This window comes from Sturnus vulgaris, chromosome 9 (assembly GCF_052056855.1).
Source record: "Sturnus vulgaris isolate bStuVul1 chromosome 9, bStuVul1.hap1, whole genome shotgun sequence".
Lineage (NCBI taxonomy): Eukaryota > Metazoa > Chordata > Aves > Passeriformes > Sturnidae > Sturnus > Sturnus vulgaris.
In genome coordinates this window covers 9,627,755-9,648,111 of record NC_142251.1, presented here as the reverse complement: position 1 = coordinate 9,648,111, position 20,357 = coordinate 9,627,755, and the positions used below count along the sequence as shown (strand labels likewise).

Here is a 20,357-nt window from a genome sequence, read left to right as displayed (position 1 = left end):
TCTGTGCTGCCTTTCCCGAATCCTGCAGGTGCCGCTGTTACCACAGGGAGGTGTATTGGAACATGAATAAACCGGGACTGCAGGGTGACGTATTGGAACATTAACAGAATAGGGAGGCTGAAAGGTGTTGCCTGTGCGGATGCTGAACCTCTGCTCTCTTACAGTATAATTTAAGTTTGTTTGTTTGTTTATTTCCCCTGAACTCGATATAGATAGAGGGTACTTAGTCTTAAAAAAACCCAAAACCACCAACCCCCCCCACCCCGAACCTAAAAAGAATAATAATTGATTTGAATGTGCAGTTTTGTCTGACTGCTTCTTGTCAGAACCTGTTCATTACACCTGCAGTTTTGGGGATTTTGCATTTTGACTTAAAACCCCTTACCATACTTGGCTGCTAAAATTCCCTATTGCAGAGGAGAGATGAAACTCAGGCCTTGACTATTTGTAGGTACATCAAATCCCATGGGATCTTTTGTGATAGAGAGCCACTTTCCATTCCAACCAGAATGTGCCAGGTCTAATTCCTCTTCCACTTTAGTGGATATGAAATCTTCACTTCCTGTTGCAAACTTCATCTTTGCACTTTGCCCTCTGTGCTAAGGCATCTGCTATAACTTTTCCATGGTACAGGTGGTTGCCATTTTTGTTACTAATACCCACTGTAGCTGCTACTTGTATTGTAGTGCACTGGATCTATCGGAGGAGAGGTGTTTTACAGCCTCACCAAAATGGAAAGGAACTTACTTTGTGTTTTGGTGTGGAAGTCATAAAATCTCCATAGGACACAATCATTTTTACTCCACTTCCCTAAATTCTATGAGGATTTGTACTCAAACTTCTCCCAGGAAAGCCAAAATTGCAAAAGTGCCGAACTACCAAGAGTTCATGGGGAGTACAGGCATCTGTAGTGTACTAAGCTACATCTTTTACACTTCCAAGACACCTTGTCTCTGTTAAGGTCTAGATTTTTCCCAAATATCCCATTTACTCTGGATGCCATTGCATGCCCAAAGCAACAATGCAGATCAGTAATCTGTGGATGCACAGTTGGTGGATGTTGTTGTGCAGCCTTTGAAGGGGTAAGACAAGTCAGGCTGCTGGACTTTACACTCTCAGCCTGGAGAAGAGGCTCCCTGGCTACTTGTAAGGTATTCTCAAAGACAGCATTGGTTTACCCCATTATTACCCCAATGGTGATAATCACAACTGCTTATTGTGTTTGTCTACTCAGCCAAAAGCCTCTAATGAGCTACAGACACTCTATTCTAATTAGATACCTGCATAAACCTGTTGTCAGCTTATGCTTTCACGTGATACATAAGCTTCATTGGATAAGGAAGCTTCCCTTCAGGGTCTTAATGTTTCCTATCTCAGTGGGTTACGATTCACAGGGAGATAACACATTTTCCAGACCCAAGCCAGGCATGAGAACACTCTCTCTTGACAGGTTTGGGCCTGGCCCAGAGAGCTATTACCTTCATTCCTGTGAGGGTTAATGAATCTTGATGAATATGTGTATATGTGTGTGTAGGGTAGAGGTCTGAACTCAAATTAACCCAAACACAGAGAACAAGACTGGTCCCCAAAGACAGTCTTTCTGCACAGGCAGCCCCACAATACACGGCTTGTGTGAAAACATTTAAGTTTTCACACTACCGGTAAGGTGATGATGGCTCTGTCCATTTCTCAGCTGAACTGTTGATGGCTTGGGAAACTGCAAAGCTCTCCTCTCCTCTCCTCTCCTCTCCTCTCCTCTCCTCTCCTCTCCTCTCCTCTCCTCTCCTCTCCTCTCCTCTCCTCTCCTCTCCTCTCCTCTCCTCTCCTCTCCTCTCCTCTCCTCTCCTCTCCTCTCCTCTCCTCTCCTCTCCTCTCCTCTCCTCTCCTCTCCTCTCCTCTCCTCTCCTCTCCTCTCCTCTCCTCTCCTCTCCTCTCCTCTCCTCTCCTCTCCTCTCTTTAGAAGCCTTTGTGAACTATTTTATCAGTTTTGAAATTAAGTATTTACTATTTTCATTGTAATATGGCCTGAAGTAAAGGTGGCATTAAGGTAACAGCCTGATATCAGAGTTTTCAGTCTAGAGGGGTTTAGCAGTTTTAAAGTGGGAATTGAGAAACTCTCCTGAGTATTCACATCCCACCAAAGGTGCTGCAACAGAGGCTGTGTTGGCATGCAGTTGAGGGAGGTGTTGCCCCCTACAGCGACCAGTCATGCTCTGGAGAGTCAGGCAGCGAAAGTGGGGAACACCTCTGAGCCACAGGAGCCTTCAGAGGGAATGTGACATTCCCGGTGAGTAATGCACAGATATTGGCTTGTGATTTCAGGAGCACTGGCAATATTTCACTACTGTGTGCTCCAGGCTTCACCTTCAATAGCATTGGGTGGAAAAGGGATTAGTGTGTGATAAAAAATAATAAAACAAGGAAAAAACCTTTTTCAATCCTAAAGTATGCCCTATCAATGAAAGGATTGTCTCACCTGACCTACTTGTGTGGAGAGGTTTGTGTTCTAGGTACACTTACCTGGCAGGAAGTTGGAGGAATTCCAGCGAAACGGGGAAGGTTGTGCAACATGCATGGCTACAATTCCCCACCACTTAGAAGATTCCTGTGTTTAAACCACAGATCTGGATCAATTCCAGGCAATTTGATTTAAAATAAACATCCTGGATGCAGTGTGTCAGATACTAGCACAATATTGTTTTAGTCTTTCTCATTTCTCCCGTGGGAATAATCATTCCATGAAGACGGAAAGTGATCTAATGAGAGAATTAACTCAAGAGCTTGAACATTGAATTAATCACAGCTGTCTGAGAGGGGAACCAAGGCGAACTCCACAGAGACCTCACTGCATTTCCAAGGAAGGAGGCCAAAAGAATACTGGGATTCAGATAGCAGTTGGTGATCAAAACAGAGGCAGGAGAGATACACTTTTAGGAGAGAGACTTTCCTCCCTCATTTCTCTGTGAAGATAAATCTCAGTAGTAGGGAATCGCTTCAATTTTGTCTTGGAGATGTTGAAAGCTGCCAGATTGTTGAGGTCTGATCCTAACTATGTCCTCACACTTATTTGAAGCAGATGATTGATTTCATAGCTTGGGTCTTTTTTCACTGTAGTCTGGAGCTGACCCGAAGCTTCACACTGAAATAGATCTGCTTTTTTAGGTGACTGTATCAAAGGTGCAGTTTTGTTGCTGTTGTTATTGGTTGGTTTGTTGTTGTTGTTGTTGTTGTTGTTGTTGTTGTTTTATTTTGTTTTGTTTTGTTTTGTTTTCCCAAAAGGAAAAATGAGTTGTGCTGGAGAATTATCAGTCTTCAGGCATGGGGGAATTCAGTCTTGCCATTAGTAAAGTTTGGCAATGTTTCAAATTGTAATCCAAACCCTAATACTTTTTGAAATCTTCACTTAACTCTTCTTGTCTAAATCTCAGTGTTTCCTTGGATAATAAAGTAGAGCAAACGTACAATAGACACGAGCTGTCTGAAGAATGTGGCATTTTTAAAAATAACTCTAAGTTATGCTAATCTTTGGAACAGACAAAAAGGAAGGAAAATAACCAGAAAATGTGCAAAAATTCAGCTAATTTAATTACTTTTAAATGATATAGTCATTAGATATAGTTCAAGAGCATGTTTGTTCTCCTAGAACATATTGCACTGGTGTTGACAGAGCTCGTGAGCTGATTTCATTGGGAAGATGGATAGAGTTAAACTCTGCCTGATACCCACCACATTCCACAGCCTGTGTGATGCAGTGGGGTCATTCCAGAAGCAGAGCCTCAGTGGAATGTGAGATAGTCACCAGCTCTGAGTAACTGTTGGTAGGTCCTGCATCAGCTTGCTTGGTGAGTCAGGACTTCCAGGGCTCTGCATACACTGAAGCCTTAAAAGATTAAACCTTCTCCCACAGTGTGACATTTCAGCTGTAAATGGCATAGCTCGCTACCACACATTCCAACTCCTTGGCTGCTCTGCTGTTGCTTTGCCATGTATTTTCCTGGATAATTTTTTCCAATGATTTACCTTTCCTCAATGAAAGCATTTTTCATCTCCCTTTTTAGAATTTCAGCTTTGGAGGCTTGGTTTAGTTCTTTGGATAGAAAGATAATTTTTATTTGAATCTCATCCTTCAAAGTGCTTGCAAAATCTCCACTTCGTTGTTTAGGAAAACATAAGGGTTGGCTGGATCAGAACAGATTCTTAGGGATTACTAACACAAGATCTGTCTGATTTTAACAACATACTCATAGTAATCTTTTAATATATTTTAAAGCACAAGTATTACAGTGATTTCATTTGCACTTTGGTTTTCTCCAGTTGCTTATCAGAATATTATATCAAATATTTTCAAAATCTTAAAAAGCCAGATCTAATATAGAGCTTTCTCTTTCTCTTTGAGCTGGTTGTCTTGCAGCAAGGCAAATCAGCCTGTTTGATATTATTTGTCTTATATAGTGCAATAATTATTTTTTGTATAATTTCATTATCCTTCAAGGTCCATGGAAATGCATTGTTTATTAATGTGTTTTGGTTTTTGGATGCTCAGGCTTTTTGCACTATTTTATTTCATAAAAGCCTGGAACATCAGACTCAATGATCTTAAAGGTCTTTTCAAACCTGAACAATTCTGTGATTCTATAATTTTTGCATAATAACTTTTGCATAATAATTTAACATAATAACTTTTTCTGAGGTTTATCTTACCAAGAGCAGCTCCATTTGCAATGTGAAAAAAGATTCTACAGCAGAACTTGTCTGTGCTAGCCCTAGTTCTGCAATACTTGCAGTGATCAGATAAGTCTCTTTTTTACTCTCTCCCACTGACACAGTTTGCTTCTTACTTCTTATTTTCCTCTCAGTTACATTTTGAGGATTAATGAATATTTATAAAATGTTTTGAGTGAAACCTGGACATGAAAAATGCAACAGAAGTTGAAAATGTCATAATTACTGATGTTTATTATTTTTTAAAAAGGAAGACTCTGTGGCAATCAATATCTATAGAGATTTATGAACCATAAAAATAGAATGAGGACTCTAAAGGTACTACAGGAAACTGTGGCCTTGCAATGGCACAAGGAGCAGTGGGCAAGTTTTGTTAATAATACTTAGTATTGAAATATATGTTGGATGAAGCATTTGTATTTCAGAATAATACAAATGATGGGATCCTTTTCAGTCTGCAAGTAGTTAAGGATGAGGTTCATCATCATCATCATAAGTAATATTCATAATTTTAAAGCAGTAAGCTAAGATAACATATATTAAAGACCTCTAACAGCTCTGTCATGAGAGGTCTCATTTCTAAGAAATCCTGGCATGTCAGTGAAATTTCAGAAGACTCGCAATATTCTGCCAATGTTTAAGGAAAGAAAATTAAATAAACAGAGCAATCAGGATGACCCAGCTTAGCTGGTTAACATGACACCAGGCCCAGGTAGGACAGTACAAAAGTTGATTCTTAGCCAGGTTGTAAATAAGGCAATAATTGGCAATAGTTTTAATTTTTATCAACATTGTCTTGTTGATAAGTCCAGTTTAATTTATTGATAAGGGTTTTAAATCTGTTTCCTCAGATTGGTGTAGGAACATATTTCCCAACCTATTTCCCAAAGCATTTGACTGCCATTGTGACATTTTAATAAAGATCTTAGTCAAGTCTAGTGTCACTAAATACGGAGGTGTTTCAGTGATCTGGGCCAGTGTGGCTCCAGAGGCAGGACTTGTGCTTTTGGGCTGTGATGCACAGAGGCACCTACCTCATCAGGCAGCATTAGCTGGGGATGTCTGCAGCCACCAGTAACTTGGATCTTTCTTTTTCCTGGTTATCTTCACTGTGTATTGCTGTGATCTGTTTTTTAGCCGTTTGTGTTATTTTTCATTTTGCTTTACCCAAGATATCCTAGTCTTTCTGTAAATGTGAAATATCCACTGTTAGCATTTCTAAGTATTACAAAGGTTGTTTAAAGTGTAAATTACTGTGTATATGAAGCAACTAGACAGAGCAAACAGTGGCTTATGAAGACTGGCATATTCATGTGAAATTTTTGTAACACAAGCAAGTGTAAAGGAATGAGCCTGAGAGCTAAGATCATTGTTCATCTGGGACCAGGGAGCTGTAGAGTGGAAAACTGTCCCGTAGGGACAACTTGAGAAGTGCCTGCATTTTTGTCCTAGAAAACAGATGACCTAGCGGAAATATGGTAGCTCTGCAAAAGCATTATCTGCATAATTATAACAAAAGAGTTAAATGGTTTGCTTGGGGTGAATAATGAGTCAGTGGAAAGGTTATGAATAGGAGCAAAATGATTTTTCTTGGTCCTTTATCTTGCTGTAGGACCCAGTGTTCTTCAAAAACATGCAATAACCAGTCTTATGGGTCATCCTGAAACTAAGCATGGAGGAATTGTTGAGAGTGGTTTCAAGAGTAATTTAGTCAGAGCAAAGAGAAACAAAAAACATGAAGAAAATATTTATCCATGGTGATACAGAAAAAGTTGGTGTTTTGCAGTGAGAGGGGATAATTAATTCTTGAATTTTGAGCATAGCAAAATAAAATGCAGGAAAATTTTCTGCTCTGACTCAGATGCAGTAAAGGACAGAAAAGAGCAGAGTTAGTGAAATAGGGGAAGAACAGGACTGTCAGAGCTTTACAGAAGACAAAATTTTTGTTCTTTCTTTTCTAACAGTAGAACCAACAAAATGAGTTAGCACAAAATACAGACGTGGCAAAATATCATTCTGAAACAATTCAATGCTGGTAGGAATTAGTCCATTGTTAAGTGTACTGAGAAGCTGGTTGGAAGCAGAGCATGACCTAATGGGTTTAGCATTACTATTGCAGCTGTGTGAAATCATTCCAATAAATAAACAGCTCAGTGAAGAAAGTGTGTTAGATTTTTAAGATTCTCCCAGTTAAACAGGATGTGCCAAGTCATTGTTTTAACTGTGGAACAGATCCTTAAATGCTGTAAGGCAACCAGATCCTTTGGAAGCACCAAATGCTGATTTTCATAGTTTGATAATGTCACCCCCAAATTCAACCCCTCTCATGGCTTCTGTGGTGATGGCATTGGAAAAGGCTGTACAGAATGGTACAGACCTGTCCACTCTTCAGTGATGTCAGAGGAAGTATGGATGCATCACTGAAAGGAGAATTTCATTTATCTTTACCTAACAAATCCCTCTGGGACTCGTGCAGATTTCGTTTTTAGTTTGACTGTAACAGTGATGCAGGAAACAGAATTACTGATGGGAGAAACCTGACTGAAGCTGTTCCTGACACTTTGGTTTCTCAGAGATCATTATATTTGAAATAATTAAGTGGGAATAATTTCACTCAAAATTATTCTTTAAACTGATATTGTAGGAGACTTTTCTACTGCTTTGCTTAAGGTAAAAGCCCTGTGCAACAGACTGTGCATGCTGTGTACTGACAATATTTGGATCCAGGGATTTATGTAGTACACCATAAAGCCCTGTTTTTAAGATTAAAAAAAATTTCAGCGGTCAGTAGCCAGGCTTCCTGACCTATTTCTGCCTGAAGATTTCTTCTTTATCTGAGCAGACCTAGGCACAGAGGAAGTCGTGATGGGAGTGCTGTGTGCCTGTGCTAATGAAGTGTTTGGGTTGAAGATTTGGTGCATTACTGTCAGGCATGACCTTCCAGAGGTCTCCAGTTCTCACTGTTCCACCTTAAGTCAGCAGGGGCTGCCTGTGCCTCTTCTCTTTGAAAGTCAACCCCTAGTTGTTTCCTTCAGGCTTGTAGCTGTTCAAGTCACAAGATTACACCTGTGCTAGCCTGTCTGGAGCTTTGTGATGCAGATGCAAAAACATCAGAGAAAGATTAATAGAACCAGCCATTGATTTATTATGTTCTAGAAAGGAAGGAATAAAGCAGGCTGGCACAGTGCCCCAAGCCCAGCCTCCACGTCGATTTCTCTTGTCCTGACGTACATCCACCAGCATTTATTTTGTCTTTTCACCTTCCTTTTTCTTTAGTTTCTCAAACTTCAGGAGTTTATTTTGGCAGGAACGCTCCTCACTGCTGCTGCTGCTGCTGCTTGAGCTTTCCTCCGAGCTTTTGGAGAGGAGATACTTGATTGCAATCGAGTCCTTCTTGTTCATTTGCAAGCAGAGGCAGGAGGATTCGCTCACCTTAAATGACTCTCCCCACATACTCTGGCACATGTCAGTCCCATTTGTGTACATCTGTGTATGAAACAAGAAATGCCTTAATTACATTTAAATAGAATTGAATTAACACCAGTTGTATCAAATTGATAAACATTTATCACTTTTAAAAAGTTGGTTCTAAAACCACATTATAAAAACATTGTCTGGAGTAATTTACTGTCTTGTGTGCTATGCTTCATCTCTTCTGAGATGTCTGAAAATGCTACCCAGTCCCACAACTGGCAAAAGTAATTTGCCTGTTTTGAGAGCAAGTGGTTACACAAAGTGCAGGGATCAACAGCTGCCCTTTGTTTCCACCCTGGGGCTGACAGCCCAGCAGCTCTCTGGGGCTGACACTTAAACCTGTGTGTGTGAGCCTTTACAACTTGTAGCATGTCAGGACACTCTGACATGCCTTGAAATCTGAGTAGTGCTGAAAGTGCCAGACAGGGCTTGGAATACGGGAATCTTTTTATTTACAGGCCAGAGACAGCCCCGTGGAGTCACCACGCCGAGGGATCTCATTGTGCCTGCTGCAATGCACTTCATGGCTGGGCAGGACCTCACAGGCAAAGAGAAGAGACATAATTTAGCAACTGCTTGAAGAAAGTAAGTTTTTGTCAAGCTTCCAAAGTGCTTTTTCTTGGCCTTTCTGGCTCAAGAAACTGCGAATTGCAGCTCCTTTTGCCCTTATCAAGTGAAGCTGTTCTGTTCTTGGTACTATTACATTTTGTAAGTCCTGTGTCATAGGGCCTGTTAACCACACAACAAAGATACTGCTTGTTTGCTGAGCTCATATTGTGACAACCTTCTGCTTGCCCAGCTTGAGTTTGTCTAAAGAATATTAGCTTAAGAGTTATCATGTCCAGACACAAAGCAGGCAGTATGTACACTTTACCTTGCCTGAATTTGTCCCATGTGTTTGTGGTTGAAGTTCAATCTTTTATGTTTCCGAATAGGAAACTTCAGGTACTGTCAGAAACAAAGCTAAGAATGGGATTAGGGATGGGAGTGGTGGCAGGAGTAGAAGCCTTGGAAATTAAGGAGTAGGAGTGTTGGTAACTGAAACTGTGGGCCAGGCAGCAGCACCACTGGGCTCTGTTGCTGACTGATTCACCTTGACCATGTCACTAGCATTTCTCTGATGGATGCTTTGCTTTATCTGTAATAGTACAAGTAGTTTTTGCTGATTCCTACAGTGTTTATCTTACTGCTGTAATTCCTGGATGCTCTGCTGGTTTACCACCATTACCAGCTCATACAAAGATTTGGCACTGTGAATCTCAGAGCAGTTCTTTGTGTTGGGATAATTCTGCATAGAAGCTGCTCTGTGTGCAAAAACAAAACCAAAACAAACAAACAAACAAAAAGATTACAGATTTAAGTCCATCATACAGAAGTGAAATTTGGTATATGTAGTCTTTCTTCTGCTCCAGGTATTTTTGACAACAAGTACTTTCCTGTGTCCCCATGTACAAAACTATGTTGACTTTTGCCTTAAAAAAATATCCTTTATGAATAATACAAAGTCCATTTCAAATAGCCCCAAAGACTGTGTAATCTGTAAAACAGCTTTTCAGCTCATACCATCTCTAACTAGGGCTTGCACTATGGATGCTGCAGGTGCTGGAGAAGGAGTATGGAGGTTGGATGATGCACTGGGAGCAGGGTCAGAAAAGGAAAGCTCCTTCATCTAGTTCTTTCCTTGTGTTCTCAGGGCAGGCAGATCTTAGCTCTTTCTTTCCCACTATTCCTGTGATTTTAAGTAGCATTAGATATTTACTTCTAGCTCCTATACAGTTCTGAATTTCTACCTGCTTTTGGCTAATCATTCCAGAAAGTATTACAGCCTGTCATTTGGGTTTTTTTAGGTCTTTATGCAAGAAATATTTGTGTCCCACAGGTTCTGTAATGAGTCTGTGCTTTTCTACTTGCTAAATTGGTAATTTTATTTTGACCTTCCTCCTAATTCTGCCTAAAGATCATAATGCTGCAGCAAACACATGGAGCACACAGCCTGTGTCCCCAACATGTCCCTAAATTACTGCAAATGATTCTGACTCTAGCTTCTTGGAAAAAGTCCTAATCTGTGCATTAACACTGCTTGGGGATCACCCAGCTGGGAGAATAATGACAAGGCTAAGACTGGCCATGGTCAGTTGTGCATCCTTAATATTCAGCATTTGTTCTTTATTCAGCAGTTGTCCCAAATGGGCCTTAGAACCACTTGTATACATCACATGTCGAGCTGCTGATTGCTCCTCTGTGTGAAAAAAGTAACTGTCTACAGTGCTCTGATGTGTGAGAACCCTTCCATGAGTTAAGTCCAAACCAAGCCAGTCTAGTGTTTGTACATCATGTAATTTTCATATGGGAAATGTACGTTTTTTAATTTCTCTGCAAAAATTTCATCTTTATGCTTACTTACCATGCAAACCTATTTTTGGTGAAAAACATGGGTACTTTAGGGTGTGGTTCCATTTAGTTAAGGAATAGCTGTGCCTGGCTTCAAGTGATAAGACCTTGGAATTTGCTGCATGTTTTTCCCTGCAGATGGTATATTTTCTTTAAGAAATAAGTGCAAGGGAACTCAAGGTTAAAAACTCCTATCTCTCAAACAGGGACAGTTTGAACTGAGACTGGAGATTATTTATGGAGATTATAATTTTGTTTTTCACTTCATCTGGAACTACTGATGATTTAGCACATCTGGGAAGCTAAGCTGTAAGTTTCCACAGCCCATTTGTTTTTGGCCACCTTCCTGAGTCTGCTGATTAGTGTCACTTTTGCAAGGCAGACAGCGATCCAGCACTAACTGGACTGTGTCTTCCACTTATATCAGTTGCTGAACTGACTTCTGGAAGTATGTGCACTTAAATTCAAAATAATGAACCTGCAAAGCCTTATCAGTCCCTAAGCACTTCACCTAAATTTTGTTTACTTCTTCAATTTGGGCAGTTTTTACGGACTCAGTGAAGTTCAACTATTAAAAATATTCAAATACATTTTTAAACTGTATTATATCACTCTGATGCTAAACTTACTTGAGTCACTAGAAAAATCCTACCTGACTCTGGAAAGGTCTGTAGATCAGGTTCCAGGTAACCTTGCTTCTATAAGTCTTGTCATTTCTCATTTTATACACTTTTGCTCATAAACTTAGTTTATCCCAACCATTAAACATTCTCAGAAAGATGGGATGGAGAAAGACAAGGTAAAATGGAGAAAAGGGCAAAGATACCAAATAGGCAAGAAAACCTTAAAAATTCCTCAGTGGTTTGGGAATTTACATTCCAGTTTAAAAAGATAGGGGTGTGTAGAGCCCCATATAATGTAAGGAACCTTATGAAATGCATCTTAATGTTTCTGTATGAACAAAGCTCATTTATCTTTTACTTTCTGAATCTAAAAATATCAGTGTTTCTTGGACTTTTGTTTCACAAGTGGAATGAAGAGTGATTAATTAAATCCATATATACATAGAGTGAGTGCTGTACATAAAAATGAATGTTTGAAAATTTGTATACTTAGAAAGTCTGGTGTAGGAGTGGCTTGAAACTGCTGAAGTAGAAATAATTCACTGATGACATTTTACTCCCATATATTCAGGGAGAAAAAAAACCCGACTCCTAATGCCATATCTTCTGCTTCAGTTGATCAGGTTTTCTTACCTCACGGTATGGAATACATTTATTCTTACAGTGGTTTTCTCCACGTTTATCCCACTCCCAGTCCGTCAGCCAGTTACGAACACATATGGAATCATCTTTGCAGGCTTCATACCTTCATGAAGATTAGAGTGGAAGATAAAGTTACTTCTCTCACATTTTTCACTGGACTCAGATTCAACTCAAAGAGGTGTCCAGGGGTTCTGTTAGTAACATGGTGTGATTACAGTGCAGCTTAGCAACAGATCTACAAGCAATGTGCACATTATCTCAGCTTGACACGTTCATAAACTCTGAGCTGCCCAGGAAAACCTAAATTCCTGTGAAAACTAAACAGTTCACTCACTACCTTTTATACTGGCAGACTGAGCAAAGGGCTAGCGTTGTGGGTGTTTTCTGCTTGGTTATCTGATGTTATTGAGTGGAGGAAATCCTGGGAGGGAGGGAGTTTCATGAATGCTGCTGTTCAGTATCATAATAGAGCATAGGTGGGCTAAGGATGAACTGTCACTTGAAGGAGATGCAGGGAAAGTTTGTATTTATGAATTAATATGGGACAAGAAGAATGACGTTTCCCAGGGAGGGGAGCTGCTATGAGGAATGTGCACTGAAATAAGGAAATTCCACAAAAACCAAAATAATAGAAACTAATAGGCTATCAGCCTCAGAATGACATTTTCCAAGAAGTTAAAAGAAAAAAGTTCTGTAGGCTATAATCTTAAATTTTAAGTTATTTTTAATTTGTAAGTGGTAATACACTGAAAAATTTATAAATGGCCTGGAACGAGTAAAGTTCTGGCTGGTTGACATGATGAGAGATCTCATGACTTACCATTGTCTTACATCATTTCCTCCTTTCCACTTCTCTTTTATGTTGTACTTTTTGGCTCTTACCTTTCTTAAGGACTACCTTCTGCAAATCAGTAACATCTACTTAAATGTAGTCTCTTTGCCTTGTAGGACTATTCATACCAGTAACTGAAAGTGCTAAAACAATCAGGCACAGAGCTTCCAGAAAGTTAATGTTTATCATGGTATTTGTAATTAGTACCTTTGGATGGATTTTCTGTTTGTCATTTTTAATCTTCAGGGTCATGTTTCAAAACTATTTTGATATCACGAGGGCTGCAGCCTTACATTTTAAAATGAAATATGTGGGGTTGTCATGTGGTCACGAGAACAACAAGAACTGGACATTGCAGTAGATTTGCAAATGCAGAAAGGTCAGAAGATGCTTATCTGCAGTATCTTCACACTGGTTTTCTGGGCTTTTTGGAAGGAGAAGGAGCAATAACAGATGGAAGGTAACCAGGGCCTGAAGAAAACAGCTCAGGGTCAGGAGACATGTACTCTCAATGGGTTCATCCCTGAATCTGCTGTCAGAGGTACAGGCTCTGCTGGAAATAGAGGCTAAAATTTGAGAAATTAATATTCATGGTATGCATCTGGTTTCCTCAGGAATATGAATTAAATATACTAATTAAAGTGTTTATATTTTTATTCACCACTATTTATTGACTTTTCAGATGAAATGTTTCCTAATCACAATTATTACCTGACTGTGGTTTGTTCTATAGGCAGGTGACAAGGCATAATTCCATTGCTAGGAGTTTTTCTTTATCCCAATGGAAGTAATGATGAGTCAAGTTTATGAAAAGTCATGATTTGTGAAAAGTCTAATTTCTGCAGTCCAGAAATTCATAAGTTGTTTCTTCAAACATTAACTAGATGTGAGAAACATAAATGCTTTAAATATCCTCCCTGAACATATTTGATCTCTATGTACAATGAGCAGGATATTTTTATCATAAAGCCTTTTTCAATTAATTATTTATAATTAGCTCTTTCTCTTTAATGGGACACAGGGCCCTTTCACAGGTGAATAAATGACTTGTACACTGGGCTCTTTCAAAAGCAATAGTTTAAGGACTAGTGAGAGCAAGGAATCCTAAAACAATAGGAAGAAAAGGAAGGCCCCAAGCTACTCAGATGAATTTCTTTTAAATTAAGTCACTGCTCATTCAGAATACTCTGCACATTTCTGGCCACAAAGACATACAGTATGCAGCAGGCACACTCAAAGTATGTAAAGAAAGTAGGTCACATCACCAGCAGTGCTACAGCATGCTAAAGGGACTCCAGTGAATAGAACATGAAAAAATGTTACTTTAAATCACCAGAAAGAGTGGGAATTCTGTCCAGGCTCTTTTCTAGCCTGAGGCCTTAGGCAGGGTGAAGGAATGGGTTTGACACTGGCATTAGGCGGGCACACAGACCAGCATGCAGGGTAATGGGCCATCAGTACATTTTTGATTCAGGCCAGGCATTTGTGACGCCAAAAGGAGCAATAGATCATTGCTCAGGACTTGCTAAGAGCAGATCCTCTCTCTGCCACGAGACTCTATACTGGAAAAAGGTCAGTTTTCCTGGGCAGCAGCTCTCAATCACCCCACCATACCTTCCAGCAACAAAAGTTAAAAGTGCTGTTTACCTGCAGGTTCTGGCAGCGCCCAGGGAACACTGAAGATTTTAATATTAACCCCTGATCTACACTTTGGTATAAATCTCCTATACACTAAAGCTGGCTTAAACTAGTTCATAAATGCAAACTAAACTTAGAGCACACATTTTCTTTTATCTTTACGCTTTCACTTGATATAACAGTTTAGTAAAGACATTTCATGTTACTTGTTTTGGGACACATTTGTTTTAGATACTGGTATTCTATAATTTTGCCTATTAGATTTACTCTAGAACTCACTGGCAACTCCAGTGAGTATTGTATTTAATATCCAAATACAATATGGGATAATTTGGTAATATTTGATAATTGGTTCTGAGCTTTAAGATTCAGAGCACTGAGCGAAATTCAAGGTCTCAGTCTTTATCTTCAAGGAGGTCAATAAGCTGGATTCAGTTTAGAAGATTACAAAAAACTTAGCAAGGAAGACTGCTCATGACAAATCTGTTCCTGAGGCATATGTAGTTTCCTAACATAGAAATAAAATTCACTGCTAGAGAAACCTCTAGGAAAGCTAAGAAATACATCAGCTTTTCTCACTTGCTTCCATTACAAATCCAAACTACGCTTCTTGTTTCCTTCACTGGCACAAAGCAATGGAGACATATTTGAAGATAAATCCTATCAAAATTCTGCACTGCATACACGACTTTGCCCTTGGAGGGAATGGAAATGGATCCACAGGTCAATAATATTCAAGTTGTGTAAGCCCTAGGGAAGCAGGGCAGAATGCAGCCAAAGAGAACCCTACCATGCTCTGTGTTCTGTATTTTCTGTACTTTTAAGGAAAGCTCTTTTATAACATTTTTAGAAGTATTGTAATGGCTTTCCATGATTTTCAGAGTGGCCTAAGGGATCCAGACATTCACAGTCCATTACTTTTATGGAAAGCTAGCACTTACAATCCCATAGTGTGAACAGAGCCTGTGGTGTTTGTGCTTCACACACACATCCAGACAAGTTCCTCCAGTGACTGGGTACAACATTTATAAGGTGCTGCCTGAGTTTATGCGTCCCATGGTGATGATTTTAAGATCTAACATCTCAAAACAGGGAGAGAAAGGAGAGAGAGAGAGGGGAGAGAATATATGCTGGATAAACACCAGTGGAAAAATCTCAGTGCCCTACATGGATATAATTCTCTTGCCCCAAGACTAAGGACAGATGGGTGCTGTCCCACCACGTGCCTTGCACTCAAAATAATGTGATTCTCTGATGCTGTGTTTTGGGAAACAAAATTCAATGCTATTATGCTGCTCATTGCTATTAATAATTTTAGCATTAGTTGGCTGCAATTGTCTCTGATATTCAGGCTTTTAGAAGAGATTTTAGAGAGTGTGATGAGAGAAGGGATAAGGTCAAAGGTGAAAAATTAAGGAATGAAGCTAATTTGTTACAATAATTAGTTGAAATCCCACAAGTTGATGTCTTTCCTGATTTTTTAGTGCATTTTATACATACAAAATAAATGTATCACATAATGATCGAGTATTCAGATTGAAAATGCTAATTGCATAAATGCTACTTCGCAGGCATGGACTTTTCAAAGGGTGGGCAGGCCCCTGCTGCTGTCAGTGCCTGTCAGCATGGCAGGAGCTCCTCTGTCACGATACCACTGCACTGCATCCTCCCCCAGAGCAGGGCAGTGCTGCTCCCGAGTCACTAAACTCATCTCAGTGTCCCCATCCTGCATTCATAGTCTGTGTCATTATTATTCTGGGGGCAGTAACTTAGCAGAAGGAAAAGTAGAGATGGCAAACAAGAAATTGAGAAGCAGAACAAGAGAAAGGGTGGTGCAACATCACTGAATCACAGGCACGTTAAAACTAAATAAAAATACTTTGATCAAGAAGCTGAACTTACCAGTCATCACAGAAGCTTTGACACAATGGCACAGCCTGAATAGCAGCAGTGTTGTTGGGATGGATCCAGCGAGCAGCATGTGGAGAACACCGGTAAAAGCACTCGATTTTCTTTGTGAAGTCTTCACAGCTGTGGTGGATGAGAACAGCCACAAATGAGCCTGTTTCTGAGCATCAAGGCTACAGCCTCCTTTTTCTAGGCCTGCTTTGGTGTGGATGCAACACTACAGATTAGGAGAAAAACACAGAAAAGCATCCTTTGGCCTGCTAATGCCTAAGTTTGAAACTCATTCCTCTGGCATTGTGTACAGACTCTGACCGTGCAATTACCACAGCCAGCTACAGCACAAATGTTTCCATGAATATTTCAGCCCTATTTGTGTAAGCTTTCTGTAAACTTTTGAAGCATTGAGTTTTCCCGGCAACAGGGATTCCAGGCAATAATAAAATGTAGCTTAAAACTATAGTATAAAACTTTGTCTGTGCTCTAGCCTCATGGTTTCACTAATCTTTAGATTTTTCCCACAGCCCAGCTGAAGTTACTTAAAATCGCATACTGTGCTGCTCTCCTGGGAGTGGCAGGCAAGAGCTGTTACTTTTTCACATCTGTTTTTGCTTAATTGTTTTGTACTTTCATCCCTTTATTTCTATAACTTGCCATGTTTCACAGCTTTAACATCTAAAGGGGTACTAAAAGTCTTAATTAAGGAGATGTTTTTCATGGTTACAAAACCCACAGGACTATAAGAATTTTTATTCTAAATTTTCAGCCGTTTCATTTCTGGACTTCTGTGCTTTTTTGCTTTTTTGCTTTTTTTTTTTTTTTTTGTGAGATTTAACAATCTAATTGATGTGCTTTCTAAACAAAGGAAAAAGCCTGGTCTCTATTCATTACAGATCACTCTCACTGGTGGGTGATGGTTGGAGAGCTACAGAGGTGCAGGGTGGTTCTCACCTACTGGATTTATGACTGGTTTGGATTGCTAGATCTGGTTCTGTACTGAAAGCAAATTTGAAAAAACGTAACAGTCTTGAAAAAGTGGCAGAAATAGTGTGGACACAGGGATTTGTGGGTTTGTATGAGAGGAGAAGAAGAGTCAGAGGTTGGTCAGGTATAGAGAAAAGGTGATGGGAACTCGGCTGAGTGACATAATCTCTAGGGTAACCTAATGTCCATCAGCAGCTGGTGGCTGCTCCAGCCCAGATCTGTGGAACCGAGACACAGAAAACATCAAAGCTGACTTACGATTTACTGAGCTGCCCACATCTGTTCCAGTAGCTGTTGCTTACTTTAATTACTGGGGAATGAGCCAATTGCTTTGTGAAGTCTGCATAGCAACAGGAAGCTGTTAGGAATAAAACAAAGATCTTGCAAGAAGTGTTCCTTTTTAACACTGTATTTATATTTTATATTTACATAATGTAAGATGAATCTGATTTCAACCATAATATGATAAAGTCTCTTAGTATTAACTAGAAGATGTACTCAAGCTCTAACAATTTTGGGTGTGAAAGTGGCAGTGTAAATGCTTGGAGAGGAGGACTGGCATAAACAATGCTTTGTCAATTTGTGCCCAGAGAGTCCCAAGAATTTTACCAATGTTCTGCCAGATGCCACATCCTGAGGGATACTAACTTTGAAAACTCCCAAACATTAAAAAAAAAAAGAGCTGAAGAATTTTAATAAGTACTGCATTTTGCTTACAATAGAATTTTTATTTCAGATTTTCCCATTTGGTGTCTGCTACAATTAATTCTTATACTTAATTACAATAAAGCAAAATAATTTTTGCTGTGTACATTTTTAAGCAGATGGAACTACAAGAAAGGCAAACTGCATCAGAATTTTGTGAAGAAAATAAATGAATTCAATGAGAGTTTTACAGCTGACTTTGCTAAGACCCAGAATCTTACTCTTGGTTTGCATGCAGCAAAATGCCAATGAAGGAAGTTTCTCGAATACAATATATACTGCATATTATATATTTTTGAAATATTAGAGGAACAGTCAAAACAATTAGTGTGTATAATGCTGTATTTCTTGACTATATTTAGAAAAAAATTAAACCACTCTTACATTTAGAGTAGAGAGTGCACTCTTGTATACTTGGCTCAGGACTTGGCTCCAGTTTTTGGGTGTCCCCTTCCAGACATCCGTATTTTTGGCAGGTGGATGATGCCATGACAGCAAGGAAGATGACAGCAAACCTCAGCATTGTTCTTCAGCTCTTTTTCCTGTATGGAGAGAAGTCTTTGTTTACATCCTTTAATTCTAGGAGAACCCATAACATTAAAAGGAAGGACTGCATTTAAAATACTACATATATAATAAAATAAAATACACTCAGCAAAGATGGACACAAATAATAAGACACATTCTCCCTTCCTATTTGTTTATAACTGAACACTAACCCTTGTGTTACATATTTCTGAGGTTTGGTGGCAAGTGATAAAAGTTGTCAATAATTCAGACTATGTACGAAAACGTTATAATTTTCAGTATTTAAGAAAATGATTTAAAATTTCTTCCACTGAGCTGCATTATTTTTAACCCTTCCAAGAGACATTTGTATGTTTTACTAGATTTGAAGAAAATATTGATTAGTTCTAAAACTTGAAGAGCTTTTTTGCACACTTGGAAATTACATATTAAATACAGCTGCAAGTGAAATAGTAGTGTTCGCCACCTGAGCTGGATAAATTACATTGAATACTTGCCTTCGTTGAAGTTATGCTAATTTATATTTAAGAATCTGATCCATTATTTTCTGCCTCTTTTGTAGAGTTTGGTCAAAAATGCAAGATAAAAACATTTTGTCTTTATGACTAAAATTTCTCTAAAAACAGGCTATACATTAGTTGCGTATAAAGATAAATCTGGAACTTACACAAATCAATGCATTATTCTTTGTCCATGTTATTAATTTAACCCTTCATTCTTTAGTTAAATATTCCTGTAAACTTTTTGGAATAATTTTGCCTGAATGAGCACTGCAGTTCTTCTATGTACCTAGACTTTTCAGATATAAAGAACAAATTACACAGAAGAAGAAAACGATCTCTTCAATTTCTCAGTAATTTCTCACCTCTTCTGCTTTCCTTCTGGGTGATACTTCTCCCTGGAACAGGAACACAGTAAGTTGCTTTTCCCATTTTCCACTTTATATACACACACCATCTGGCATGAGTGCTCCAGAATTTGTTTGCCCTGGAAGAGTTCCTTGACCCTTTGGAATGCTAACACAGATTTATCTCAAAAACAGATGCAATGACCAGCACATAATGCCCTTTTATTGCTTGCAAACGTCGACATGATAAAGAGGAAAGTACAAACACGGGTTAGAATTAGAAAAACAATAGCTCTCCTATATTTCAAATGCCATTAACCCCTCCTGCCTGATTTTTCCATGATTTCTTGTATTATTAATTATTGAAGTAATTTCTACAACAGTTTCATGGACCTCTTACTACCAATTCAGGCTTCAGTGAATTCAAGACATTAAATGCTTCTTATTTCAGCCTGACTGGCTTAATTCTGACTAATGGCTTGCCTTGTTACACAGTAATTTTACTACATTCCTTGGAAGTTAGTCCACGTCTCCTGATTCCCAGTTCTTTGCTGTCTCTTCACAAGATCCCTTTGAAACCTGCTGCTGTTCACCCTGGTTGCTATACCTGTCTCATGTACCTTACAATCAGTCTCACAAGCACTTCAAGAAATGGTTGATTGTACCACTGACAGTGGCTCCTGATGGGATTTCATTGGGAGACCTGCTTTCTGCAAAGAGCATTTGCATCTAAACGTAAACCATTGGTTAAGGTAGATGTGGTGATGATAAATTGTTGCACTCATTTTCACAGATTGTCTTGCTGTACTGTAAAGAGCAGCACCCCTCAGTACCTTGCAATTATTTATATACCTAAGGAAAGCAGCATCTGTTGGTTTTGTGTTTTAAATAGAACACTGATTTGTCAGATAATACTCTGAAGCCATTATCTACTAACCTTATTTTTGAAAATACCAACATTGACACAGTAGAAGTGTGGTATGATTCTCAGTGTGCAAAGACACTAGCATGATAATAAAACAATCTCTATAAGCTGTAAGAACTGATTCCTATTCTAGCTCTAGTA

The 20,357-nt window shown here is 39.1% G+C and overlaps 1 protein-coding gene across 1 annotated transcript; it reads right to left on the bottom strand.

The window, feature by feature from the left end:
* Positions 1-7,843: 7,843 nt before the first annotated feature.
* On the bottom strand, positions 7,844-19,364 carry LOC106850603 (riboflavin-binding protein-like). The gene is made up of 6 exons (XM_014872061.2): positions 19,310-19,364; positions 18,301-18,458; positions 17,470-17,569; positions 16,225-16,353; positions 11,844-11,955; positions 7,844-8,208 (listed from the first exon to the last, which is right to left on the bottom strand). Exons 2-6 carry the CDS (start codon positions 18,437-18,439, stop codon positions 7,966-7,968), a joined length of 723 nt encoding a protein of 240 aa, XP_014727547.2. The 5' UTR covers positions 18,440-18,458; positions 19,310-19,364; the 3' UTR covers positions 7,844-7,965.
* Positions 19,365-20,357: the final 993 nt, after the last annotated feature.